This window comes from Tupaia chinensis, unplaced genomic scaffold (genome assembly GCF_000334495.1).
Source record: "Tupaia chinensis unplaced genomic scaffold, TupChi_1.0 Scaffold000604_1, whole genome shotgun sequence".
Classification (NCBI taxonomy): Eukaryota; Metazoa; Chordata; class Mammalia; order Scandentia; family Tupaiidae; genus Tupaia; species Tupaia belangeri.
The window spans coordinates 3,008,372-3,036,206 of record NW_006160122.1 but is presented as its reverse complement, the minus strand read 5'-3'; the positions used below and the strand labels follow the sequence as shown (position 1 = coordinate 3,036,206).

General features: G+C 45.8%; 1 protein-coding gene across 7 annotated transcripts in view; it reads right to left on the bottom strand.

The window, feature by feature from the left end:
* The window catches only part of MACF1 (microtubule actin crosslinking factor 1), a 278,797-nt gene that overhangs the window by 175,863 nt on the left and 75,099 nt on the right, over positions 1-27,835 (bottom strand). For all 7 annotated transcript variants that reach the window (XM_027775768.1, XM_027775769.1, XM_027775770.1 and 4 more), the window contains exons 6-25: positions 21,598-21,764; positions 20,726-20,838; positions 20,516-20,622; positions 19,878-19,997; positions 19,642-19,737; positions 18,854-18,981; positions 18,674-18,767; positions 18,325-18,479; positions 17,088-17,361; positions 15,434-15,562; positions 14,143-14,220; positions 13,389-13,550; positions 10,782-10,886; positions 9,880-9,975; positions 8,302-8,427; positions 5,738-5,890; positions 3,699-3,853; positions 2,551-2,677; positions 1,858-2,041; positions 1,264-1,433 (exon numbers count right to left, since the gene is read on the bottom strand). In XM_027775768.1, the coding sequence (XP_027631569.1) occupies positions 1,264-1,433; positions 1,858-2,041; positions 2,551-2,677; positions 3,699-3,853; positions 5,738-5,890; positions 8,302-8,427; positions 9,880-9,975; positions 10,782-10,886; positions 13,389-13,550; positions 14,143-14,220; positions 15,434-15,562; positions 17,088-17,361; positions 18,325-18,479; positions 18,674-18,767; positions 18,854-18,981; positions 19,642-19,737; positions 19,878-19,997; positions 20,516-20,622; positions 20,726-20,838; positions 21,598-21,764 (2,739 nt within the window). The remainder of the gene's footprint in view (positions 1-1,263; positions 1,434-1,857; positions 2,042-2,550; positions 2,678-3,698; positions 3,854-5,737; positions 5,891-8,301; positions 8,428-9,879; positions 9,976-10,781; positions 10,887-13,388; positions 13,551-14,142; positions 14,221-15,433; positions 15,563-17,087; positions 17,362-18,324; positions 18,480-18,673; positions 18,768-18,853; positions 18,982-19,641; positions 19,738-19,877; positions 19,998-20,515; positions 20,623-20,725; positions 20,839-21,597; positions 21,765-27,835) is intronic.

Genomic DNA, 27,835 nt, shown 5'->3' with positions numbered 1-27,835 from the left:
TTTTATTTTATTTGATTGCTTTTTTTTTTTTTTTTTTTTTTTTGTGGAGAGCTTTTTTGCTATAGGGCGCGTGCACTCACCAGAAAGACAGAGAGAGACAGAAAGCGAGAAATCACCCCCCGGGGGGATGGCCATGTTGCAATCCCTTCTCCTCCATTGCCCTCTTGGGATCTTGGGCACGCATGCCACGCACCCAGTGTGAGTTTAAGCCCAGGGTTCTGGGACTTGAAATGTGGTTAACTACATGGGAGTCCAGCTACATAGCCATTATGCCAACTGCTGGTCCCCTTGTTTATTAATTTTTTTAAAATTTTGCTAGAGGCCATGTGTGCTCACCAGAATTATTATTGTTATTATTTTGAATTTTGCTATAGGTCATGTGTGCTCATCAGAACTGGGACAGGGAGGGAACCAGCAGTTAGCGTAATGGCTATGTCGCTGGACTCCCATGTAGTTGACCGCAGTTAGCATCCCGGACCCGGTGGCTTAAAACTCACGCCGGGTGCATGTGTGTGCGTGCCCAAGATCCCGAGAGGAGAATGGAGGAGAAGGAATTGCAGCGTGACCATCCCCCCTGCACCCCCCAGATTTCTCGCTTTCTGTCTCTATGTCTCTCTCTGTCTGTCTGGCGAGTGCACGCGCCCTATAGCAAAAACCTCTTCCCCTCCCCCCCCAAAAAAAAGAACTGGGACAGGGAGACAGAAAGACAGAGAGATAATAAGAGAGAAAGCAAGCTGCCAGGTCTGGGACTTGAACCACAGTCAGTCATGTGGCAGCCCGGTGCCTTAACTATCATGTCACCTGCTGGCCTCTGCTTTGCGTTCTTATAAAGAAGGATGGGGTAGAGCCCCAAAACAGAACATACACAGAAATAAATGAGCCTAACTATATTTCAAACAAATAACACAATCACATTGAAAGAGGAGAAGGGACAAGAAAGCATGCAATTTCTGAAGATGGTATTTGGACTCAAGATACACCTTCAGGCTAATGACAAACAAAACAGTAAATAAATGTTGAACTCCAGTTTAGTTGGTTTGTTTACTGTAGTAGTATGAGTGAGTAATTCAGAAACTACTATCTGTAAGTGCTAGGACTAGGCAAAAAGTATATTGCGTATAAGAGGAAACCGATTTTCCAGTCTGGGGTATGAGCGTTACGAATGTAGAAAGATAAAGCAACTCCTGTGCTATTGGTAGAGATGCTGTGAGTCCCTGGTGCGTGTGTACGTGTGACACAGCACCATCTCCTCCAAGGACGTACCTCCTGTTCTGCAATCCTCAGTGCACTGTCATGCCAGGCATCCTTGTCAGTCCTAGAACTGGCTGGGGACTGAATTCGTTTGACCAGCCTCTGTTCGCATTCCTCCAGATGCAGTCGGATATTCTTGAGCTCTGAAATGTACGTCTTGGCCACAGTCTCCTCTTTGTCCTCTGTGAATGCACAAGCGCAGAAGAGCATTAAGCCCCATACCAGACTCCAGCAAACTCAGACAACTGAGCTACCCTCAAGCAGAGGGCACCACTGGCTCCAGCAGACCCGATCTCTCACTGATAAAAGCAAGGCATTACTTGGGGATAAATTGCATGCATTATGCACTGATCTTTAAGGATCTGAACATGTTACATCCACAAGAAAAGGTGGTAAGATGATTAGCAGTAACGAATCGTCAGCAGGCCTCTTCAGCCATGATCTTACTTTGAGAATTCATCTCTATAGACTTTTCTCTCCCTCAAGGTTTTAGCAAATCAAATGGGAAAGGGCAGCGGTGCTACTTTCTAGTTTCCATGAAGGGCCTGGCAGCGCGCGCCAGGCTCTCATTCCATTATTCTCTCTCCCCCTTCCCGGCAAACACACCGTTCTCCATGGATTTCATCAGGTGCTGGAAGTGGGATTTACAAGATTCCACCTCCTCTTCCAAACGCAAGCGATCAGCCACCGAGAAGAGCACACAGTCGCGACTGTCCTGCACGAAATCTTCATAGTGCGCTTGGAGGCTCTTCATAACCTGATGGCATTCCCCTGGTGCCAAGGATCGGAGCTAGAGAGAAAATGCCCAAAGAAATTGAAGTAGAATGAGGACATAACACTCTCTCCTTTTTATTGACGTCTAACATACATACATAATAGCACATAAACCGTCAGTGTGGACCTGTTGATTTTCGCAATTTGATTTATCCATATAACCAACGTTCAGATCAAGGAACAGAATACTAACACTGCCCCAGAAGTACCCTTGGTGTCCCGTCGGACAGAAGTCTTTTTAAGTGTTATTTCACCGGAATTCACCCACTCTTAGGCAAAAAAAGATACTTATTCTGTAGAATGAGAAGAGACCTGCAACTTTCTCACTTTGTCTAGAACCAAATTACTTTCATCAGGAATTTCCTTAACCATTCTGCTGTATCCAGTCTGTCAGACCCTCAGTTCCTGACTCTGAAACAGTATTCCTGACTCTGCTTTACTCCATCTGGGTGAGAAGCCTCCCAGTAATGAAAAAAACTTGGCAAGAGGATATAAATAAGCCTGCGGTCAAGTTTCCAAAAGTACCTTTTCTAGGTTCCAGGTCTGTACAAGGTCAAGATCCTTCCGCAGATAATTCCAGGAAATAAGGCTTTTGGTGTTAACATGTAGCTGGTGCCAAAGGGCCATCACCTTCTGATAAGATTGTTCCACCCTAGAAATACACAGAACCTGGCTATAGCTCCTTTAGGACTTGAGATTCACATTAGAGCTCTTCTAAGAAAAAACACAACAGCCTCAGCAGAATTGAGTTTACATGTTGACCAGAAAAAGGCAAAAAAAGCAAATACTAACAAGAATCCACAGAACTAAATTAAGATCTCAATTTAGGTTTGCTACGCTATTACGCATTATGTGAGCACATATTCAGCACGCTCATAAATGCTCTCTGAAAATAATGATTACAGGGGAAAAAAACTAAGTAGAGAGAGTAATAATAGCAAAAGTACACATGAAATAATCCCACTGGGAAGTGCTGGAAAATTACATCAATGCTTAAAAGGTGATCTGAAGAGCCGGCAGGCAGTGCAGTGGTTCAGGCAGTTGGACCCCACGTGGCCAACTACACGGTTCAAGTCCTGACCTCGTGGCTTGAAAACCATGCTGGGCATGTGTATGTGTGTGCTCAAAATCCCAAAAAAGAGGGTGGAGGAAGAAGTACTGCAGTGTGGCTATCCCCCGGGGGCACTCTGTTAGGGTACCATAGCTGTTAACTTCCTAGAGTAAGAAGTTCATAGGTAATTTTCAAAGTAGAAAAAAAATCAGGAAATGGCAAGGGGGGGAACCACATTCTTGAGAAACTTGGAGTTAAAACCTAGAACAATGTGCTAAAGCAGTTGAGTCTAGGAAGTGGAACTCTGTGAGTGGTATAATCTGACTTTCTAAAATACGTACGCCATTCCTTTAATAAAATATAAATGAAAGAAAATTAACTGTCATTACAAAAATCAGTCTTCTGAGCGTCAACTGGAGAATTCTTTAAAAAAGAAACGTGACTGAATGAACTGTACGGGAGAACCTCTCCAGGGCCGGCTGTAGGCACCGTGAAGTCCCTAACAGGAAGTCCTTCCCAGAACCGCTGCAATGCCTCTCTGCTCAAGGCGATCCCATGCCGGCTCAACCCTCCATCAGCTGAAGAGCCATGGTGGCAGCACTGCGTGGCCCGGAGCAGTTACCTGCCGGCCATCTCAATGGCATCCTTGTTCGGTGGAGGAATGAGGAAGCAGACTGATGGCACCATCGCCTCATTCCCCGTGGGGCTGATCACCTTCCACTTGGTTCTCTGAGAATTATCTTCCAGCACACACTCGTCATTCTTGCAAACAGTGATCTACAGAGACAAATCCAAGTTACTGCTAAGGGATAAGCCAACAACCCATCATTGCCAGGTGCCTGATGCAAGGCTATGAAATCCTTAAGAAACTGCTTGGGAGACGACAGGCCATCACTTACTGAGGGCTCCTGATTTGGGCAAAAAACAATGGGTATAAATCTACAGTATGGGAAATGTTGTGACATCAAACAAATCATAGAAACCAATGTTTATGAGGTGCTTGCACGTGCCAATTAACTTAGTATGTGAGAGTGACAAGGAGATGATAGGACTCAGAAGAGCAATCTCTACAGTAAGAACTGTCAGAGTGAAAATGAGCGAGATATGAATAACCACAACATTGCTTTCATGCCACTTCCTCCTCCATTCTTATCCTACCCAAGCCTGTGGAAATATTTTAAGCGTTTTGGAATCATTGATTCTTTCTCTTGAGACAAGCAGTTAAAACCATGAGCCCTACTTCATAAACAGAAATATTGAGAGGCAGAAAAGTGTAGCCCTAATCTTTTATTCATTTATCTTTTCTCTTTCTTAGTTTTTTGCCATCGAGTGCGCACGCTCATTGGAGAGAATCAGAGAGGGAAAGTGAGAAATCACCTCCCAGGGAGGATGGCCATGCTGCAATCCCTTCTCCATTCTTCTCGCAGGGTTTTGGGCATGCATGCACAAGCGCCTGGCTTGATTTTCAAGCACCTAGATCTAGGACTCGAACCTCGGTTGGCCATGTGGGGGTCTAACTACCAAGCCACCTGCTGGCCTCTCATTTATCTTTTTATATAACAAACATTTACTAAGTGTCTGCTCAGTGACAGGCCACTAGAGACAAAAATCGTACAAAGGTAAACAGACAAATATGGCCTAGATCCCACATGTCCTCGTAGGGTAAACAGTCATAAAACAACAAGGAAAATACAGTCTCACAGGGAAAAATGGCCCAGTCTTTATTAGAGAGGGAAAGACAGACTATTTAGGACTTTCAAGCCACCTGAAGGAGTTTAGACTTTTTTCTGGAGAACGATGAGGTTTGCTGTGAGACAGAGCAGAGGAGCATCATGCTGATGGGAGGATAAAGAAAGCACTGAATGGACAGGCTGACACGATAATCCAAATCAGAGAGACGGACTGAATCGACGGCAGCCGCAGGGACAGGAAGAAGTGCATTTAAAGGCTGTTTACAGGTTAGTACCAACTTGGTGGAGCTTCTAGCTCTGGGGGATCAGCAGGGGTGGGGTGGGGCAGTCCAGGATAGCTTCCAGGTCCTACAAATGGCTGTGTCCACCAACACTCAGGCAACTGGGTGGAGGATGACACCGATCTCTGAGGCAGGGTCAAGATTCTAGAGTTCAGACTTCTTTTTTTAAATGACAGAGATTTGAGCATGCTTAAATTATAATTTTAAAAACTCTGTAATTTGGGGTCAGCAGATGGCATAATGGTTACATTGCTGAACTTCCACATAACTGACCATGGTTTGAGTCTTGGACCCGGTGGCTTAAACTCACGCTGGGCATGTGTGTGTGCGCGTGTCCAAGATCTCAAGAGAAGATTCTAGAGTTCAGACTTCTTTTTTTAAATGACAGAGATTTGAGCATGCTTAAATTATAATTTTAAAAACTCTGTAATTTGGGGTCAGCAGATGGCATAATGGTTACATTGCTGAACTTCCACATAACTGACCATGGTTTGAGTCTTGGACCCGGTGGCTTAAACTCACGCTGGGCATGTGTGTGTGCGCGTGTCCAAGATCTCAAGAGGAGAATGGATGAGAAGGGATTGTGGCGTGGTAATTTCATCTTTCCTTGTCATCACAACCCTAACTGAAGTCTTCCCTTCTCTCTGTCTTCCCTCTGGAGCCCAGAGATACCCTTTCCACCCCCTCACCTCGATTTGCCGATAGTCACAGATGGCCTTAACGGAAATGGTACTCTTTAGCACATGGTCAGGGCTGCGTGGTTTCAGTTGAACAATGGTTTTTGATCTCCCGACAAGACTGGCAACGGAACTCTTGGACTGTATAAGCTGCTCCTTTTCATCCTACAAAATGAGAAGAAAAACAAAAAGACATTAATGTTGCTACTCAGGGTGACTAAGTCAGCAAAGAAAACTGAGCGCTCCACTCCCTCAGAGAATGTCAGTTCTCATTTAAGCAGGGATCCTTGGTGGAGCCGTCTTAGATAACGATTTAGACAAGGATAAAGAAAGAGAGAATATGTCTGTCTTCTACCAAGCACTTCTATGCTTAACATTTCCAACTTCCTCCCTGTGCCCTTTTCCATGAACCATAAAGCCACATGCAAGAAAAGAAACAAAAAACAAACTTCTAGCTGCCAGATACAACCATATAGCTAATAAAAGATTTCCCCAAATATGACTCCGAGAACATAGAAGTGAAAAACAATAATAATAATAACCAGGTTATTATTATTATTCAATTTCTCATTAGTATAAACCAGTTTTCTTTTTTTTTCCCTTTCTACTTAGGAGATGCTAGAGTTAAACTATTTAAATTTTTTACAATAAATGTATCTCCTAAGCTCTACTATAAATATTTCACACTCTTGCATTAAGCTTTCTAGAAAAGATCTTAGCTCTTCAGCCAACAATTTATAAACCAATGCTGTTGGTGAAGACATCATGATAAATGATTTAGGGTTTACCTTTTATTATCTTGCTGGGCTATATTCATGTAGATTTGATTGGTTTGAAAGAAGTTTCATGCAAAATTAAAATTCTCAAATCTCTGAAAACCCAATTATCTTAAAAGTTAATGAACCTCTGGTCAACACAATTGGTAGCAATCTACTATTAATTACATTAGAGAGCAAAAGATAACCTTCATTTATTAACCAGGATGTTTCAGGCCCATTTTGAGGTATAAAAGTCCCCAGAAGAGGGCTTTCATAGGATGAATGCAGATGTGATGAAAGCAAAGAGTTAATAATGTTAAGAAATGTCATTAAAGAATTAAGAATATGCAAGTAAAGAAAAAGAAATGCTTAAACAAACTACCTGTGCCTGTCCCCGGGAGCATGATTGGAAGAAATACAACTTTAACTTTTAGTTAAGAAAGAGGAATGGAATCAATCAGGGAGACAGCCACATTCCATGCTTGAGAGCTGGTCTACCCATTCCAGTCTCCTTGCAATAAAGATGTCAATTTCTGTCTAACCCACAGCCAGACATCTCAAGCTCCAGAGACCAAGTGCTCAGCGTGATAAAAGCTCTGAAAAGAACCAGAAGCCAGGACAGATGCTCCCGAACCTGACGGACAAGCTGAGGAGCAGACCCAGGTGACTTCATGCCCCGATGACTCCGCCAACCCGATGCCCCTGACCTGGAGAGGAGGGAACAGAGCAGCGACCCTCGAGAAGAGAAGATAGGACAATTGCAGAAGAGTTACCCTAAGACAGCAAGTACTCTGTGGGAGGGAGGAGATCACAGCCACGGATTGTATTCCCCCTTCATGCTCACAGTACCTCCAACAGAGACATTTGAGATACAATATCCTTCATTCCAATTAATAAAATTAACAGACTATTTACCCAGGTTAACTACTGAAGGTAAACCTATTCACTGATTTACAAAAAAAATCAACTGATGCTGACAAATACATAAATCTTACCCACCAAGTAAATGAACTGTTTAGTCGGGTTATTCTGGTTCTCTTATCTATAATTTCTCATTAAAATATGAGAATTCCCTTACTTCTTGCATAGGAAAGGCAATCTGCCTATTGCATACACATTTCTATCTTGATTTGAAATGTAGCTTGAGCCCTGTCTTGCCAACTATGTGTAATGCACGCTCAATAAACCTAAGCTGTCCTGCAGCTGGTGTTATAACTAGCACTCCTGAGAAGTAATTTGTTGTAGAAAATAAATATACAATTGATTTGAATTAAATGCTGGATGCAAAACTATTTTTGTAAAGTTGATATTGCTATACAAATGAACTAGACAAATACGGCATTACATTGAAGTAAGGTTCTGATGTTGGCCTTAGTTAAAATCAATCTTCTAATAGCATAAGAAAATTACTGAGGAGGAAAAATTTGACTCAGGTGTATTTCTTTTTCTTTTTCTTTTGAATTCTCTTTGCATAAATCAAATCCCCTTCGACCTTATTTTTCACACTCTGCACCTCATCTTTGGCTCTGATATCACATTGAAATAGGAACAAAGCAAAGAGACTATCACGGGGACTAAGTGACTCGGGACATGGCCTGGCCTCTACCTCAGGACCACACCCAAAGAAACGTTACTAGCAACTTCTTAGAAAAGAAAAAAGGGAAGAACTGAATAAATCAGATTACGCTGCATTTGAATGTGAGCTAAGCTTTACTGTAACAATGACCCACTGCCCTGGAGCTTTCAAGGATATAAACAGCAGCGGCTGACAGGGTTACTGTTTTTCAGAAGTTATCACCCCACTGATCCAACACCCACCATGGAGTCCTGGAGCAAGTCCTCAAGGCGGGATAAGCTGGTGTTGTGGTCACAGGAATATTTTCGCTTGATGGACTCTTGCAGGTTCCTCAAGAATGACTCTAGGTCTCGAGCATCACTGAAGAACTGTGGGAATACAAGGGAGGGGTCCTCGTGCTAACACATCAGGGCACAGATGCGAGCTGACTGTGCCGAGCAACGTGGTTCACAATAAAGGCCAGAGAAGTACAAACCAGAGAGCTTACAACACTAGGCCAGTAAAATGGCACTGATGACCACAAGACCTACTAATTCACTAGAAAAGTCAGCCGTTGGAAATCGCTGCTCTGCCTGTTGACCTCTGACAAGCACTTATGAGGTGACGCTCATGAAAAGCCTGGAGCTTGAGTGATCAGATTTTTTCATTCATTGATATAATTACAAAATGATCACAGAAATGCCTTAGTTCAGGGCAAAACTAAACAAAAGTTAGTTTCTATCACCCTCCCACTCTCACATGAAGAACAGCAGTATGTTCTTCCACTTGTGATTAATTGGGGGCAGGGGTCCCAGTATTTTACAGTTCCTCTCATTGAGAGGTAGAGCTGGGCCAGCCTGTGGCTTGGCGGTTAAGGAGGCTGGATCCCACATGGCCAACAATGTGGCTCAAGTCCTGGACTGGGCAATTTGAAAAACAGGCCAGGTGTGTGCACATGGCCACTGTGTGCCCCAAATCCCCAAACGAGTGGTAAATGGAGGACAAACCCCACAGGGCTGCGCTCTCGCTCTCCCTCTGCCTCACTCCGGCAAATGCATGCACCTTCTGGCCAATTATTTTCAAAAAGGTGGAGGCTCTTTCTCCTCCCCTTGGAGCTTGCTTTGCCAGCTGCCTGTAAATAAATGTGACAGGGGCAGAGAAAACGTGCTTGTACACCAGCACTGGCTCTTACTGCTGCTGTGGCACACACCCACTTCATGATAAAGGTGGCTGGATGCTAGAGACCTCTAGTCTTCTACCTGTCACCCACCAACTGTCAAACAGGCAAGTGCCACCATTTGGAGCCAGTCAGCTGTCGGCCGTAATGCTGATGACAGGCAAGATGAGAACCACTCAGCCGAGCCCAGCCCAAACTGCCAACCCACAGGCTCATGAGCTAACTAACGAGTGCTGTAACCAACTAGGTACTGGTGTGGTGGTTTACACAGTGAAGGCTGACCTCACCTTCACCACGTGTACACTTACATGCACACGCAAAACTGCACACACACGAGCCAGCCAGTGGCATGATGGTTAAGGTGGCTGGATCCCACCTGGTTGACTGCGCTGAGTCTAAGACCCAGTGGCTTGATAACGTGCCAGGTGCGTGTACATGTGTGCCCAAAACTCCAAGAGAAAAATGGAGGAGAAGGGACTATAGGATGGCCATTCCCTCTAGGAGGTGATTTCTCACGCCCCTCCCTCTGTCTCTCTGCAGCAAGACACACACCTTATAGCTGGCTAAAAAACAAGCAAACAAACAAAACAGAGATGCACAAATGCACACACGTCCACGCACATACACACACGCACACACACACACACACACGAGGCCACCATACCTGAAAGTAAGCAGAATTCTCTTTCACGTGCTGCTCTACACACAAGCACAGCTGCCTCATCCACTGCAGCTGGGACTGGACGGCAGCACTGTAAGCCTGCAACAGCCGAGCACACAGAGGGGCGTGAGTCTAAGACCCAGTGTTACACGCGCAATGCTCTCGTCCAAGGATCATTCTACTAATGACAGAGAAGCAACAGAAGTGCCACGGAGACACTCGACTGGTGTCTGCTCAATAATTCCCACGAGAAAAAGGCTTGTCTTTTATCCAACATGGTTTTGTTAGAAGGGGTTACATAGGAAAGAGCTTTTTCCACATTCATTTGAAACCAAATGATCTGGCCAGAAAACCCAGGTATAAACAAACCCTTCCTGGCTTCCTCCATGGTTTCTCTTTCTGGGTAAACGATCCACCAAGAGGTAAGCTCTGCCTGGACAATGATTTGAAGTATGGTCCAGGTGAAGTCAGGAGTCAATGTCCCTTCTACTGTTTCTCTTAGTATTCTCTCTAGAGAATAAAACTACACAGATGTGGCCGGTGGGTGGCATAGTAGCTAAGGTACTGGACTCTCTCTCACATGGCTGACCAGGGTTTGAGTCCCGAACCTGGTGGCTTGCTTTCTCACTTTTGCTCTTTCTCTCTCCGACTCTCTCTAGTCAAGTTGAAAAATAATAATAATAAGTAAAATAAAGATCAAATAATTCTAAAAACCAAACAAAAAAAACAACAGCTGTTCACAGGCTTTTGCGGGCTGTGAGAATAGTCTGGGCGAAACCGGAGAAGAGCCCAGATAGATGATCCCCACTACTTCCTCCAGGTGTGGGGCAGATCAAACCTCTCACCTGAATGTTTTCATAACAACCACCTGAGCGTTTGACCGCCCACATTCTCAAGTCACATACCTCCACTGTCTGCTTGGCTGGGTGGTTCTCCAGTGACAGAAGCTCCGCTGTGTCCTGCAGAGATCGAAACACGTCCTGTTTCTCCTCCAGTTCCATTGTCAACTCCTGAAAATTGAATTCAGCTTTATGAAATAAGTGCTATTAAGGGCAGGGGTGGCAACGACGAAGAAGCTGTGTTCTCTGCCCCACTGTAAAAAAATGTACCACAGGGAACCAGCAGTTAGTGTAATGGCTATGTTGCTGGACTCCCACGTAGTCGACCACGGTTCGCGTCCCGGACCCAGTGGCTTAAAACTCACGCCAGTCACGTGGGCGTGCATGCCCAAGATCCCGAGAGGAGAATGGAGGAGAAGGGATTGCGGCGTGACCATCCCTCCTGGGGGGTGATTTCTCGCTTTCTGTCTCGTTGTCTCTCTCTGTCTGGCGAGCGCACGCGCCCTATAGCAAAAATCTCTCAAAAAAAAAAAAAAAAAGGAAATGTACCACACAGGCGGGTGCCCAAATCAGATGTATAAAAGGCACATGCCACAGAATCTCAGAGATGGGCAAAAATGACAGACTGACTGGAAAATGACTCACAAAGGACATGGAGCCTGAGCTAGGCCCGAGTAAAGTGGGGGAGCACGGCATGAGCACTGGACGCAGGAAAAGGACACGACTGGCTGCAGGTTTGACCTGCCCCACGCTGGACCGTTCGTGCTGGCCTCACCCATGCGGGGCACACTGGAGACCAGTACCGTGGCGGGCTGGCTTTGCTCACACTGGGCCTCAGCCTACAGTGCCCTCTTTTGACTCTAAGTTCTACGACTACAAGATCTGACTCAAACGCCAGCTCTTCTGTGAGGCTGGGTACCGACCCTTAGTATCAGACTTATCTCTTCTCCTCGACGCTTTCAGAGCATCAAAGCGTCCATCTAGTCTACCGCAGCCTACTTTTACCCTCATACAGAGAGCTGTCTGCTGAATTACACTGCCTATTCTTTCTTCTTGACTGCAGAGAATCACATGCCAGACAGGTCTTAGCACAGTGCTGTGCACGGGAGGCAGAGCCCACATGACCAACCATAGTCTGAATCCTAACCCCAGTGGCTTGAAAACCACACCAGAGACATGTGCTTATGTGCCCCAAATCCTGACGGGAAAGGAAAACGGAGGAAAGGTGATTCAGTGGTGTGATCAGACCCCGTTGGCTCTCTCTCCCCCAGCTGGTGCACATGCCCTCTGGCATTATAAAAAGGATTACATGCTATTCTCCAATGAGGAGAAGCTCGTTTTTTTTAACAATGCTAAATTAATAGAATTAAAATATCTAAAGTGAGTATTAGCAAAAAGGCTCCCTATTGCATAGGGTTTACAAATCCTTACAAATATTCTGAATATGGGGCCAGCAGGAGATATGGTAGTTAAGGTGCTAGACCCCCTGGTTAGTTGACTCCAGAGTTAGAGTCCTGGACCCAGCAGCTTGAAAAACATGCTGGGTGCACATGCACATACACCTAAAATCCTATGAGGAGAATGGAGAAGGATTGCAGCGTGGCCAACTCCCACCTCCCCCAACCCCTTCCCAGGGATGATTTCTCACTTTTCCCCTCTCTCAGTCCAAGTGAGAATACCCTATAGCAAAAAACAAAACAAACAAACAAACAAACTAAACTAAACTAAAAATAAATAAGTAAAAATACTGAGTATGGAAATACTAAATATACTAACAAAAAAGAAATCCTATTTACTTGTTTACATTTTAAAGAATAAAAAGCATTGTCCCATTGCCCAATGAATTATCCTTTCCATTTTACAAATGAAGAGAATGAGACCAAAAAAGTATTAATGCTTTTTTTGTTTTTTGTTTTCTTGCTTTTTGAGAGGGAGAGAGATTTTTGCTATAGGGCGTATACACTCGCTGGTGAGACAAAGAAAAAGAGATACAGAAAGTGAGAAATCACCCCCCAGTGGGGATGGCCAGGATGCAATCCCTTCTCCTCCACTCTCTTCTTTGGACTTTGGACACGCATGCACACGCACCTGGCGTGAGTTTCAAGCCACCAGATCCGGGACTCAAACCCACGGTCAGCCACATGGGAGTCCAGCAATGTAACCATTATGCCATCTGTTGGTCCCCAGACCAAAGAGTTATTAAATGAACGAAAAGAATTCAGAAGCCTGTGGAATGCTATACATTAAGTACTTTGCCCAGATTACTTTACGAAACTCACACCTTAATACAACCATTTGAAATGGTGCCACCGTCTCATTTTACAAGTCCAAAGAGATTAAATAACCTGCTCAAGATCATAGAACTAGTTAGCAGAAGTAAAAATTTGGACTTAGGTCTCTATCTCATTCCAAAATCTATAAACTTCACAAGTATATTTCTTCTGAAATGACTCGATTTGCAGATTGCAAAGACACTGTCTCTCTAAATGCATTCCAAATAAGTCAAATCCAGGGCCCTACTGACCCTCACTCCATACAGACTTCTCACATGCACAGATGCACTGAGCAGGGTCCCTATTTCCGTCTAGCACAGTCAAGCTCTCAGCAGACTATCCCTCTGTCTCCTTCTGCCGCCATTAAATAAATATGACAGGCGTGCTGTGCCAGACTCACAGAGAAGTAATTTCTCTTGGCTGAGATATTGGGATTGTTGTCACTCCAGTCATATGCTAGTTCCTCCTCCTCCTTCTCATTCAACCAGATCAACTCAGCTGTAGCTCTGGAGACGAATTTATGCAGGCTCTGAAGGTGCCTCATCCGGAAGCTAGAAGTTTCCTAGACAAAGCAAGGATTACAAAGTCAGACTGCAAGCCTTTGCATCTGTAGAAGACAGCACATTTGACATCAAAGGAAAGAATAATTCGGGAAGGGAATTTAGCCTTGCTTTTTCATCTCCATCCATTCAAGTTTTGTTCAAGACTTCCAGAGCCACTGTCAATTCTAAGTAGAAGACAACACCGATAAAGCCTTTAAGGGCCTTCTTGAATAAAGAATGATCCTAGGTCTGCCCTGCTGTGGCTATCTTAACAGACACAATGAAAACAATAGCTAGGAGGGAGGTCCCTACTCTGGCAGTCTCGAACTTTTAGTTTTGGTGTCTCAAAGCATGTATAGCCACAGGTTTGGTGAAGCACGATAGTCAGGATAGGTTTTACTTGTTTAAAACTTTCTGGAGCAGTGGCTTCTGACTCATTAAGAAGATTAAGAAAATGCTGTAATATTTACAAACTATACAGTAAATTATAGATTATAATACACAGAAAACTAAAATGGTGTCAAACCATGTGCTTCCTGATTTACGGAAGACAGTTGTGTGGAGGAAAGCAGGTTCTCGAAGAACAAAGCCTAAGACTTAGTCAAAACTCACCTTCAATTTACAGTACTGTGTCTCCAGCTTTCCTAGAGTTTCAACGTAGCTGGTATGGAAATTCTGGGACATTTTTCTCTGATAAGAAGGAAATGGAAAAATAAATACATCAGAGAAAGACTTGGTGAATGATATGCTTTCAATTTTGTAAATAGTAGATCTGCACACAGATAAGGAAAACAGCAGCTTGGACAACAAATCAGAATCAGACTGTATAGCTTAGGGCAGCATTAAATGAGCAGGTTCTACATTAGCTACAGTGAATATTCTCACTGTCTTGTTTTCCTAGCAATTCTGGGAGGCTTCTGAAAACCTAAGCCTGATTCCCAAACTACTCAATCACGTTTTTTTTTTTTTTTTGGAGAGATTTTCACTGTAGGACACATGCGCTCGCCAGACAGACAGAGAGAGACATAGAGACAGAAAGCGAGAAATCACCCCCCAGGGGGGATGGTCACGCCGCAATCCCTTCTCCTCCATTCTCCTCTCGGGATCTTGGGCACGCACGCACACACGCCTGGCGTGAGTTTTTTAAGCAACCGGGTCCGGGACATGAACCGCGGTCGACCACGTGGGAGTCCAGCGACGTAGCCATTACGTTAACTGCTGGTTTCCCTCAATCACGTTTTTGAAGAAAAAAAAAAATGGGAGGTGGGGGCCAGACGCAGCGCAGCAGTAAAACATAACACTCTGCAAGGCTTGACTATATGAGAAGGTTCGGGGTTCATGTCCTGAGAGCCCTGAGAATGCAGGGTGGCGATGCCCAGGATCTGGGGATGCCTGAGGACGGGGATGGAGTGAGGTGTCAAGACCCTGTTGAGATTGTTTTTTCCTCAGTCTGTCTCTCCCTCTGTCTCACTTATGACACAAATAAATAAAACTTTTTAAAATGGGGAAATAGAATAACAAGTGAGGGAGAAGACAGGCTGAGCGAATACTTTCTCCACACCAGCTGCCGATGCAGGCAGTGAAGTGAAAGGACCATGAATTTTTGGAGGCCAAGGGCCTGAGACTGGATGCTGCATTCTCTGCTTACTAATTCAGACCTTACCTTCCAGTAGCACTTTTCCTTTTAGCAAAAAGGGTTTACCAAAAATACCATCCGACAAGGTTATTTTTAAAAACTAACTTAAGAGACTGCATAAAAAAGGAACGTGTTGTAAAATACTACTCATGGTTACTGTTCTTTCCCAGAGGCCCTGTTCCCTTACAGACAGCTGCACTGCACATACTGGCCCACTGCCCACTCTGCCCTGTCCCTGCTGTAGCGAGGAATCCGGATGCTACGAACCTCGTACAACCTGGCTTCTTTGACACTTGCGCCCAGCTCTTCTACGCTGGTGTGGATGTGTTGCTGTGTTTCCAGCTGCAGCTCCACACTGGGCAGGTCATTGCCCCACTCTGCGCGCTCCAGTTTCATCTGAAAAAGAAAACTATATATTACACGCACATAATAATTTAATTGCTGAGGTGGCAGAACAGGGCTGACCCTGTGGCACAGTGGTTAATATACACTAGGAACCAGATCCCACATGGCCAACTGCAGTTTCGAATCCTGGCCCTGGTGATTTGTAAAACATGCCAGGTGTGTGTGTGTGTGTGTGTGTGGACAAAATCTTACAGGATGGGCAAGTGGGGAAAAGGGAACTGTGGCCTGACCATGCCCCAGTGGAGGTATGCTTTCTGCTTTCTGTCTCTGGCAAGCATATAAGCTCTCTAGCAACTTTTTTTTTTTTTTTTTTTTGCACTTCTTTCTTTTTTTTGGGGGGGAGAGGTTTTCGCCATAGGGTGCATGCGCTCGCCAGACAGAGAGAGAGAGAGAGAGAGAGAGAAAGCACGAAATCACCCCCCAGAGGGGATGGCCACGCCACAATCCCTTCTCCTCCATTCTCCTCTCAGGATCTTGGGCACGCACGCACACATGCCCAGCGTGAGTTTTAAGCCACCAGTCCGGGACTCGAACTGCGGTCAACTACGTGGGAGTCCAGCAACATAGCCATTATGCCAACTGCTGGTCCCTAGCAACTTTTAAAAAGAAAATGGTCTGAATCAATGTTTAGATGGGGTTAGGGGCAGAGATTTGGCAAAGGACATCTAAGCCATCTCCAGCATTACATGTCATCTTACACGAGAATATGCCACGGTCCACCCGCAAGGAGCTGGAAAGCAAACCTCACCAACTACAGCAACAAAGGTAGCCTTCTGCTGCTGCAATATGGGGATACATTCCTGAGTTTTCGAGCAGAAGAGGGTCTTCACAGGCGGAAAATGCTTAACTTTATCATTTAGGCATTTCCCTTTGTGGAATTTCTCCATTTCATAGTCAGAACAGATAAAAGAAAGAAATACCTAAAAAGATTTAGTGTCATTTATGGCATCAACTATTGGCCAATCGGAAAACGGCTCGTCTTTGGAGAGTTTTACTATTGGTACATGGCAAATCCATCATTTGGGGGCAGGGAAAACTTAATATAAAGCAAAGGGGCTGGAAGGATAAAGAATAGCACATCTGAATCGCTGGCCTAGAATACACACAAATGGTGCCTCTCGGAATTGTGGACCACAGCAACCAGGTGTAAAATTTGAGGTTACTCACAGAGAATGAAGGATAAACTCTTGTGCCAAGGAGGGGATGTCAGGACTGATTGCTGAGATTTACAGATACTACCCTTTTTCCTATAAGCACCCACACTTAGAGCACGATTTAGCAGGAGATTCCAGTAGGCATGAGATTAGAAAAGCATATGCTATTCAGTCTAGGATTGTAAGGCTCTGAGCTGACTTTATTCATGTAGATTTTTTTTAAAGAGAAGGGCACTGGGTCCCAGGCAGCATCACTAATTATGGGGCTCTGCATAAAGAACACAGAGCCTGGTCGGCTAAGACAAGCTGCTGGATTCGGTGGACATCAGTGCCCTGCACGGGCACATCAGACATGCACCCACCTGCATCTCTTCTACCCACGACAGTAGTTCGTACACAAATCGGAGGCTGCCCTCATCCTCAGAGGAAGAAATGGACACGAGCTCAGCCCGAGTCATGGGCTTTCGGAACCAGGAGGCAGAAGAAGAGTGTGTTGCCTTGGTCAGGGGTTCTTTCAAATGAGTAGTGGTTAAAGTAGAAGGGGGAGCCAATTCGAGTGAAGTGAAATGGCCCTTCCGGTACAGGTTCGTACACTCCAGACGCAAGGTGACCAGCTCGTCCTGCAGGCGCATGACCCTGAGGTGGAAGGACAGAAAAAAGGAGGAAGCTTAAATCTATAACATACTTTTTAGAAAGAAAATCTTTCTTACCCATTTAATAAGAATGTGGTAAAAATAAAAATGAGATCATACTAGGAAGAGTGTTTTGAAAAGAAAAAGTGTCATATGAATGTAAGGTGATATTATTAACATCTTCATCTAGTCCAGAGTCCTCTTTGAAGCAAATGCAGTGTTAATTAGAGGGAAGCAAACCAATACCTATTTATAGAACTCCTGAACGGCATAACAGAACCACCACGGATAAGGGACAAGAGATGTGGGCCCCAGTCTCGGCTCTGCAGAAATGAGCCATGTGATTTTTGATTTTTTGTTTAAGTTGCCAGAGGGTGTGTATATTCGTCAGAGAGACAGGGAAACAGAGAGAGGAAGATGGAGAAAGCACCCACACAATGGGGCGTGTTCGCCCGACGGTCCCTTCTCTGCCCTGCCGGGATTTTGTACACATGGGCACACATGCCTGGTGTGTTTTCAAGCTGTCGGGACTGAGATTTGAACTGAGATTTGAACTGTGATGAGCCACGTGGGATTAAGCTTCCCTTAGCCATCAGGCTAGGGGTTGGCCTGCTTTAAGACATTTTACACAGGAGGAAACCAAGACCCTCTGTAAAATACAAAGTGCAAGGATCACCAGCGTTTCTAAACCAGATGTGCTCTTACGCCTCTCCAGGGCACTGTGGTGTGAGGATGCTGGAACACACCATGATGGCTACGGAGATCCTGCAGGTTCTTTGTGGGAGGCGCCTGCATAAGGCAAAACTGTCTTCCACCAGGAGAATGTTCCTGCCCAAAATACCGGCGGTTCGCCCACTGAGACAGACCTCTGAGGGCCGAGTGAAATGACCCAGTGCCTGACTTCCCATCCACTTCCGACCTGAGCGCCTCAGTGGTGAGCGAGCCCTCTGACGCCCTCGCTGCTCACCTAAAAGCCAGCTCTTCCAGCTGGTAGTAATTCTCATCCCGCAGGATCTGGAGGTCCACCTGCAGCTGCCTGATGAGACCTTCGCACTCCTGGATGTACATGACGACGTCTGCCTCACACTGCACGGGGTGCCCCGATTCCAGGTGTGCAGCGTCCTGACACAACAAAGGGGCAGTTAGAGCGGGAACACGCCACTGCCCCCACCCGCTAGGCGAGGGCGCCAAGGTACCACTGCAATTTCAGGAGAAAGGAATGACATGGCCGGGGTCCTCAGCGGTTGACTCAGGCCATTGGAGCAGAGGGCAGGAAGTGGACAGTGTGGCACACGAAGCAACGAGCAGCCACTTACGGCCTGCAGTGTATTCTTAGCTAGTGTCAGCTTCTCTTCACAGTTCAAAGCACCATTCTGGATCTTGTTTGCAATCTGTAGCAGCAATTCCAGCCTAGAATAAGACACACATCTCTGTCAAGTGCCAGGCTGAGAGCGGCCCAGGAAGTGCTGTCAGGCCACCCACAGCTGCGGGCCCACCTCTCCACGGCTGGCCGCAGGGACTTCTCTCGCTCCAGCATCTCGATGATGAGCTTCCCCCACTCCTCCTCCACATCATTAGGGTGATAACCTTGAGGCAGTTTAATGCGGCCAAATTCAATCCACACCTAGAAGAGATACTCTTTCAGTGTGAAAACACAGACATGCCCTCGGGCCCAGTTTCCATTTACCCTTCGTGGATCACTTCCGGCTACTTTACCCAACCATTCAGCAGTTTTTCCCATTGTCTAATATGGGGGTAAAATAAAATATTTAGCAGTTCCTCACCTTGAGTCAAGGAGGAAAAAACAAACAAATAATAATAATAATAACACCTCCATAATGTAAAGAATACCTGCTCTAAATTCTTACGTCCTTTCTATTCTTTCTAAAAATCTTCCTGTCCTCTCAGTAATCCCCATTATGACAAGATTAAATGCACATAGCTACAGCTTCTAATTGTCTAGGAATCAAAATTTAAGTAGAGCTCTCTTTCCATCCTGGGGAAAAATTCAGCTTCCCTCTGACAAGGAGGAAAACTCATCCATGAAACTCAAGAGTCTGTAATAAATATGTACCATTTCCCAGTAAGTCCTCTTAAAAACACGAGTGGCTGATGCCGTCCCTTTACCACAAATTCAAGACCAGCCTGAGAACAGTGCCATGTCTGTCATCTGATGACTGCTGCTATCAACGCAGGTTGGGAGAGAATAGAGAATTTGTTCAAGAAACAAACAGTTTGGGCAAACTGCAAACCCCAGGTCTCAATAACAGTTAAGCTTCCTTACCTCTAGTAACTTATATAATTCCTCGATTCTTCCTTTCTCTCTCTCCTTGGCCAGAATTTCTGTTTCTTTGAAGTGTATATATTGGTTATAAAGTGCCTACAAAATCAATATTGGGAAATGAGTGAAGGAATGCAAGCCACGGGGCCCGTTTTTCACCTCACCCAAAAGCCAGCAGCATCTCCAAGGCTTATCCCCTAGAAAGGATTTATAAAAACAGTCTAAGTCCATGACATTACCTTTAGTTCAACGGGGTTCTGGGGGAAAGATTTATCAGACATCAGGATTGTGTGCTGTTTGATCCAGGGGATGAGGGAGTCCACTCGGCTTTGGTATTCCTGCCACCTGGAGTCCACTTCCTGTCGCCAGAAAGGAACCATCACAACCCGGTAGCAGCACCCAAAACAGGTGCAGGAGGAGGTGGCCCGGGCCACCCCCACCACACAGAATCCTTTCCCTCTAACTGCCCAGGCAGCGGCTCAGTGCAATGTTCACAGTCCCAGTTTCACAACTCCTCAAGGGCTCTCAGGATGGGATTAATTTCCTGACACCTAGACAGGCTGCAAGCCAAGCTACTAAAAATATTCAGAACAGATATACCTAATCAAGTCGCTATCAGCGGCCGAGAAAACACCGTATCACCTTGGATTACAGCGAGGGACGAATGGGGCATTTAAGGCTGAACACCTCAGAAGGAGCAGTACCTAGACTCATTTCCAGGGATGAAGGACAGCCTGTGTGTGTGGTAAAGGTGATGTGGATTCGGTCTGCTAAGTTTAAAAGTTCAAAATTCCCCTGTGCTCCAGAAACAGTCTGATCTATGCACCCGCCCAAACAAAACAAAGTCAGGAAGTATCCTGGGAAGATGCTCTTTTACCGTAGCACTGATTCCTTCTCCGCCCTCAGGGACTTTGGGGAAGGCATCGTAAATGGAAGACACGTAAGTGATCACAGACTTTTCATCTGGAGAGGGCACATCCACATCTAAAAGAGAGTGGGCGAGAAACGTCTCAGTCCGAACAATACAGCCAGAGGAGAAGAAACAGCGGGTCAGCGCTGAACTGACAGAAGTCCAGGAAACGCTCACCTTCTGCATCCAGCAGACGGGTGACCCCTAGTCTTTCTGCCACTTCGAAAGCCTGTTCCAGGTTCTCTCGGTTACTTTGGATCTGCACCCTCTCCATGTCAACGAGATCAGGTCTGCAAAAGTCCAACAAGGCCCGTGAGAGACCGCCATCTACACGCCATACGTGCCTTCGCAGGAAAACACCTGAAACTTTCCAGAGCTGAAAACACTGAGTGAGTCACAGAGAATACAGATGTTCGCAAGAGCTCTAATCCGATTTTTAAATGACATGCCGGCAGATGGGCTTCCTAATTCCAAAAATACACACAGTTTGGTGGATTTCACAGGAAAGGTGTCGTAAACTGGTAGGGGTGAAAACTGGGGCATGCAAACATCCCTAAGAGTTCAATCATTTTAACTCCTAATTTATATCTGCCTCACTCCCCTCACTCCAACCACCTGCTGCTCCTCCCCCACACTGAGCAAGCCCCATTCAGGCCCTCGGTACTGCCATTTCCTCTGGAACTCTGTACCCAGGGCCCTGCCTGGCTCACTCCTTCCTGGCCCTGCTCTGACATCCTCATCCCAATGACCGCAACCCCTGCCATCTGTTCCCCCTCCCCTGCAGCCACCGCTGCCTGCTAGCAGGTATTAATTTGTCTATTGCTGGTTCGCCCCCTGGGAGGTTAAGCTCATGGGAGCAAGAAATTACTGCTTTACTCACTGCTAGATGTGCCCAGTGCCTACGGCAGAGGCTCAATAAATACTTTTTCAAATGAGTAAATGAATCAGAGCTTGGATCCCTGGTTGAGGGAGAATATGGCATTCTAACGAACCTCAAACAGAGATGAAAAGAAGGTCCTCCCGACATGCAGAAATCCCACTGTGCTCACCTGTATCGGTGAATAAGTGCATTGAACATCTTCCCATCACTCCAGCAGGAGGAGAAGTTGGTGCATTTGATTCCCGTGTAACCAGCTGTCACCTTCTGGGTCCACAGAAGCAGTTTCTCCTTGGCTGACATGTCCCCTGACTCCCCACTAATGTAAATGTCAGAGATCTGGCAAAAGATGACACGCAGTAATTTAGCATAAATAGGGGAAGCCTTTTAATCCCTTCTCCATCCATCCATCATGGCCCTGAGCAGAGGAGGACAGGCGGGCAGCACTTTAGAAGACCACTCCATGGTTCATCTTCCTTGTCAAAGAAATGCAAATGAAAACCATGAGAGCTTATTTTCCCCCCATCAAACCAAAAAAAAAAAAAAAAAGAAAAGAAGAAGAAAAGAAAAAGGAAGAAAAGCAGTTTACTTGTTTGATTGGTTGTTTTCAATCATGCTGCTCAGGACCAAGGAGAGTCACTAAAACTGTGTCCTCATACACTGTCACTAGAGGGAATACCCGTAACTCCTGGATGTCAGTGTTGAATCAAAAGTCTCAAAACACACATACTACTTGACAGGGAGTTACCAGAGATTCATATACCAAACTTTTTATTACAGAAGTACGTTTATTAAAATATGGTAAATGTGGTAAAGCAAAAAGTTATCAAGAATTTAAACTCTGATAAGGGATTGACAGATTATATTTGCAGAACATATTCAGGATAGAATTTGTAGCATTTAAAAAGGTATGCTTTGGGGGAACCAGCAGTTAGCGTAATGGCTATGTCGCTGGACTCCCACGTAGTCGACTGCGGTTCGCGTCCTGGACCCGGTGGCTTAAAACTCAGGTCGGGCGCCTGTGCGCGCGGGCCCAAGATCCCGAGAGGAGAATGGAGGAGAAGGGATTGCGGCGTGACCATCCCCCCTGGGGGGTGATTTCTCGCTTTCTGTCTCTATGTCTCTCTCTGTCCGTCTGGCGAATGCACACGCCCTATCGCGAAAAAACCTCTCCAAAAAAAAAGAAAAAAAAAAAGGTATGCTTTGGGACCAGCAGATGGTGTAATGGTTACATCACTGGACTCCCACATAGTGAGCTGACCCGGTGGCTTAACTCACCCCAGATGCGTGTGCATGTGTGCCCAAAATCCCAAGAGGAGAATAGAGGAGAAGGGACTGCGGTGTGGCCATCTCCCTTGAGGGGGGTGATTTCTCACTGTCTGTCTGTCTGTCTCTATCTTTCCAGCGAGCATGCATACCCAATAGCAAAAAACCTCTCTTAAAACAAACAAAATAATAAAAAGATATGCTGTAATTAAAAAAATAAAAAAGTATGCTTTAGAAAATTTAAGTAACATAGAAATGTATGTGTATATCTATATGATATAAATTATATACACAGTACATGTTTAAGTATATATATGTACATACATATATGCATACATGTGCATATATGTACAAATGCATATATACACATCTATATGGAGAAATACAGCAAACTAGTAATCATAGTTCTCTCCTAATGGTAGCATAACAGGTGATTTCTATGTTTTCCAAATTTTGGACATTGCAGTGTTTTTTGGTTTTTGTTTTCTTTTGGGGGGGGGGGGGTTTTTTTTTGTTTCTTTTGGGGGGGGGGGGCTTCTCTTTCTTTCATGAGAAGGAGAGAGACAGGCACCCTCGGTGAGGTACCACACGCAGCAATCCTCTCCCTGCCCTCCGGGAGGCCGGGACCACTGGCATGCTGAAGGTACACTGAACATGTTCAGTTCACCTCGGGACCCAAGCCCAGGCCTCCCCAGATGCCCACTGTCACACGGCGGCACTCACTACCTGCACCACAGTGGCTGGGCCAATGTACATTTTTATAATAAGAAAAGAGGCTATTTTAAGAAAGCTCCAAAATACAGCACAAGACCTAGTTTAGAGAGATGGCAGGGCAAGAGAGGTGAGTGTTTATGCTCTGACCCCACACTCCCCTGAGTCTGGGCACCAGCTTGACCGGTAGCAGCTCAGACACCACATCTGTAAAGTGGGAATACAACCTACTACCCTGTCGAGATCACTACGCTAATATTTAAAGAATGATTTTATTTAATTTTATTCATCATCATTATTATTATTTAATTTGTCTTGAGAGAGACAGACAGAAAGACAGAGGGAGTGAAAGTGAGAAAGCAAGCCACCAGATCCAGGACTCAAACCACAGTCGACCATGTGGGAGTCCGGTGCCACCAGCCAGCCACACTATGCTAATTTTTTTTTTTTTTTTTTTGGTCCAGAGGGTGCTCACTAAAGAGGGACAGAGAGAGGAAGAAAGTGTCCACAAATGGGGTATAGTCACACCACAATCCCTCTGCCTCCATTTCTCCATCCCGTCGGGATCTGGGGCATGAACACGTGGAAACCAGGGCTATTTTTCAAGCCACTAGGAACTCAAAGTTCACATCCAGCCATGTGAGATCGGGCTCTTCAGTTTTTTTTTTTTTTTTAATTTAACTTATTTCAATTTAATTTATTTTAATTTGACCAGAAAGAGACAGAGTGAGAGAGAGTAGGAACGTGAGAAAGCAAGTCGTCAGGTCTGGGAACTGAACTGCAGCTGATCAGGGGGAGTCCAGCGCTCTCAACCACCATGCCAGCGGCCAGCCCCGAGACCTGGTCTCTTACCCACCAGGCCACAGGGCTGGCCTGCTATACTAAGACATGGAAGCCCCTGGCCAAACACAGAGCTAAGCTCAACAAACAGAGCTCCCTTCTTTCTCCCTGCTCTTGCTATCCCCACGCTCTGCAAGTCGGTATCTTCATTTAATTAAACGTTATTTTGCGCCACCAGTTATTTCATGTCTTTTGTCTTATGTCTCTGAGACTGGGTCTCCTGAGAGACTGGCCCCTTTCCTTAATTTATTTAACTCATGATAGAACATGTCCATGTACACAAGTGCAAAGGAGAGCGAGAGAGGGTCACACTGCCTGCCCTTCCTCTCGTCCCGCAGCCCTGCCAGGGCCTCGGGCAAGTGTGCAGGTACCCCGAGTGTTCTCAGGCCTTTCGAACCAGGCACTTGAACTGCAGTTGGCACGTGGCTTCCAGCTCAACAGTTTGGTAAGTTCCTGACTGCCACGGAGGCGGGGCGGGACTTTTTTTTTTCCTTCTTTTTTTTTTTAAGAGATATTTTTGCTATAGGGCATGTGTACTTGCTGGAGAGACAGAGAGACAAGAGACATAGAAAGCAACAAATCACACCCCCCCCAGGGGGATGGCCACACCGCAATCCTGTCTCCTCCATTTTCCTCTTGGGATTTTGGGCACGTACACATACGCACCTGGTGTGAGTTTTAACCCGTCATGTCTGGGATGCAAACTACGGCTGACTACGGGAGTCTAGCAACATAACCATGACGCCATCTGCTGGTCCCGATCAATTTCTTCCATACAAGAGGGATAAAAGAGAAAGAGAAGGATCCCTGACAGTCTTGTGATGCTGAAGTCTTCCCCTCGGCCTTGCACTAGCCAGGATCACAAGTGTACCTGCCGTGTTCGAGCTGATCTGGGATGCAAACCCCGGGCCTTCCCACACTGTGCAGAAAGACCCTACCACCTGTACCACTGCAGCTGGGCCAAGAACCAGAACCATAGCAGCCCCTGTGAGGGAGCACTCCTCATCACTGGAAGTGTCCAAGCAAAAGCTGGGATGCTCTGTGGAAGAAAGAACCACCACTGAGACGTGGCAATCAGGGCCCTTCCGTCCATCACACAAGAAACGCAGTGCTGTGCTGGTTACACGGCAGGGACCAAACATGCCTTGACTACTAGGCACTTGGTTTACAAAAGAAATCATTAAAATAGGCAAATAAGAGGCCAGCAGGTGGTGTGGTGATTAAGGGAACTGGACTCCCACACAGCCAACCACGGTTCAAGTCCCGGACCTGGTAGCTTTCTTTCTCTCTCTCTCTCTCCCCCCCCCCTCTCTCCTTCTTCCCTCCCTCTGTGGTCAAATTAAAAATAAATAAATAAATAAATAAATTCTTGAATTTTTTTGTTTTTAATTTAACCAGAGAAACAGAGGGAAAGTGAAAAAGCAAGCCACCAGGTCCGGGACTCGAACCACAGTCAGCAATGTGGGAGTCCAGTGCCTTAACAATCACACCACCTGCTGGCCCTCAGGTGATGTTTTTGACAGCAAACTAAAGAGAATTCAAAGTAGTGTGTGAAATCAAATATACGTGGGCTTCTGTTAACAATGGCTATCTCCCTGGAGGGAGACGATGAATCATTTTATTTTCTTTCCACTTTTCTTTTTTCTTTCCCCCAGACTTTAAATAATGGACACACTTTACATCTATAATGAAAACTATGAAATAATCTTTACTAATAAGAAAAAAAGCACAAGCCTTTCAATTAGACAGGTAAGTGTTTGAAACAAAGTGTTTTCCAGGAACGTGCCTCAGGCAAACTGCCTGCTCTCGCTCCCCGTTTCCCTGCATTTAACAAGGTCAGCCTGAGTATTCAATCGGGGAGTAGGCAGTGCCCGAACATGTATTTCCTTCCCATACGACTAAACAGCACGTGCCGCGTAACTTTTGGTCCCAGCACTTGGGGCAGGAAGGGCCCGGGCCTGTCCACAGGAGGCCCTGTCTCTCAGCTGTCTCTGTCAAGCGCAGTGCCCTAAGAGTAGCAGCTGTCCTGGACGTTGGTACAAGGAGGCCATCCATATCAAGGAGGCACCTCCAAGTGCCTGGTCCTAAACTTACAAATTCAACTTATAATAGATGACATTAAGTAGCAAAAGAACTTTAAGATCAAGAAAACCAGGTCTAGTAACTATAGTTTATTGAGAATAAAAGAACTCCACAGCCTACTAAATAGTATTAAGATGTCTAAAGAGGGCCCAGCTGGTGGTGTCGTGGTTAAGGCACTAGATCCCACATGGCCAACATGGCGGTTCAAGCCCTAGAGGCTTGAAAAACATGCCAGGCACATGTGCATGTATGCCAAAAATCTTGAGAGGAAAATGGAGAGGAAGGAATTGTGATGTGGTGTTCCCCCCTACCCTCCGGGGAATGGTTTCTCACTTTCTCTCTGTCTCTACTCATCTCTCTCTGGCGAGTACACATGCCTATGGCAAATATCTTAATCAATCAATCAATAAATGCCTATAGAAAGGCTTGGGGGGAACCAGCAGTTAGCATAATGGCTACGTCGCTGGACTCCCACGTAGTCGACCGTGGTTCGCACCCCAGACCCGGTGGCTTACAACTCATGCCGGGTTCATGTGCGTGCGTGCCCAAGATCCTGAGAGGAGAATGAGGAGAAGGGATTGTGGTGTGACCATCCCCCCTGGGGGGGGTGGTTTCTCACTTTCTGTCTCTATGTCTCTCTCTGTCTGTCTGGCAAGCGCAAGCGCCCTATAGCGGAAAAAAAAAAAAAAAGGTGGGGTCGGCCCTGGACTCCAACATGGCCACCCTGCCCCCCAGAGCAGGGGTGACTTCTCACTTTGTTTCTCTCTGGCGAGTGCATGTACCCTATGGCAAAAGTCTAACAAATAAATAAACACACAAATAAAATGGGGAAATGGTCTGAGGACCACCCTGGTAGTAAGGGAGCTGGATCCCACATAGACAACCATATGGTTCAAGTCCTGGGTCCAGCTACTTGAAAACCTGGCAAGCGCACGTGTGTGTGCATGCCCAAAAATCCCAACAGGAGAAATGGAGAAGGGACTGTGATGTGACCACACCGCACTGGGACACGCTTTCTCTCTCTCTTGCTCTGTCTCTAGAAAGTATACATACCCTCTGGCAGTATTAAAAAAATTAATAATGACAATACAGAGAACAGAGGTATACGGGGGAGCTTGCAGAGTCTAGAAAAGGGAAGCCAGAAAGCGCTGCCTCCACACCAACGAAGGTAAACTGGTGCCCCCAGCTGGTATAAGGGGGGGCGCCCCACCCTCAACGGGCACATTGCTGCAGGGGAAACAAGGCTCCCACACTTTGAGGATGCCGGCTAATAAGAAAATTTCTGAAAATCTCTCCTCCACTTACTGACTCTCTGCTCTGACTCCATGTTCACCTGACAACCTTGAAATGATCTGATTCTCCTAGAGTTGTTTCAAATACTCAATACCTTCACAGCTTAAATAATTTTGTAAATTAATTAATTCACATCAATTAATGCATGTCTGTCTCAGTGTGAGTCCATTGCTCATCCCCTAAGATCAACTCAAGTACACCTGGCAGCGGGGGGGGGG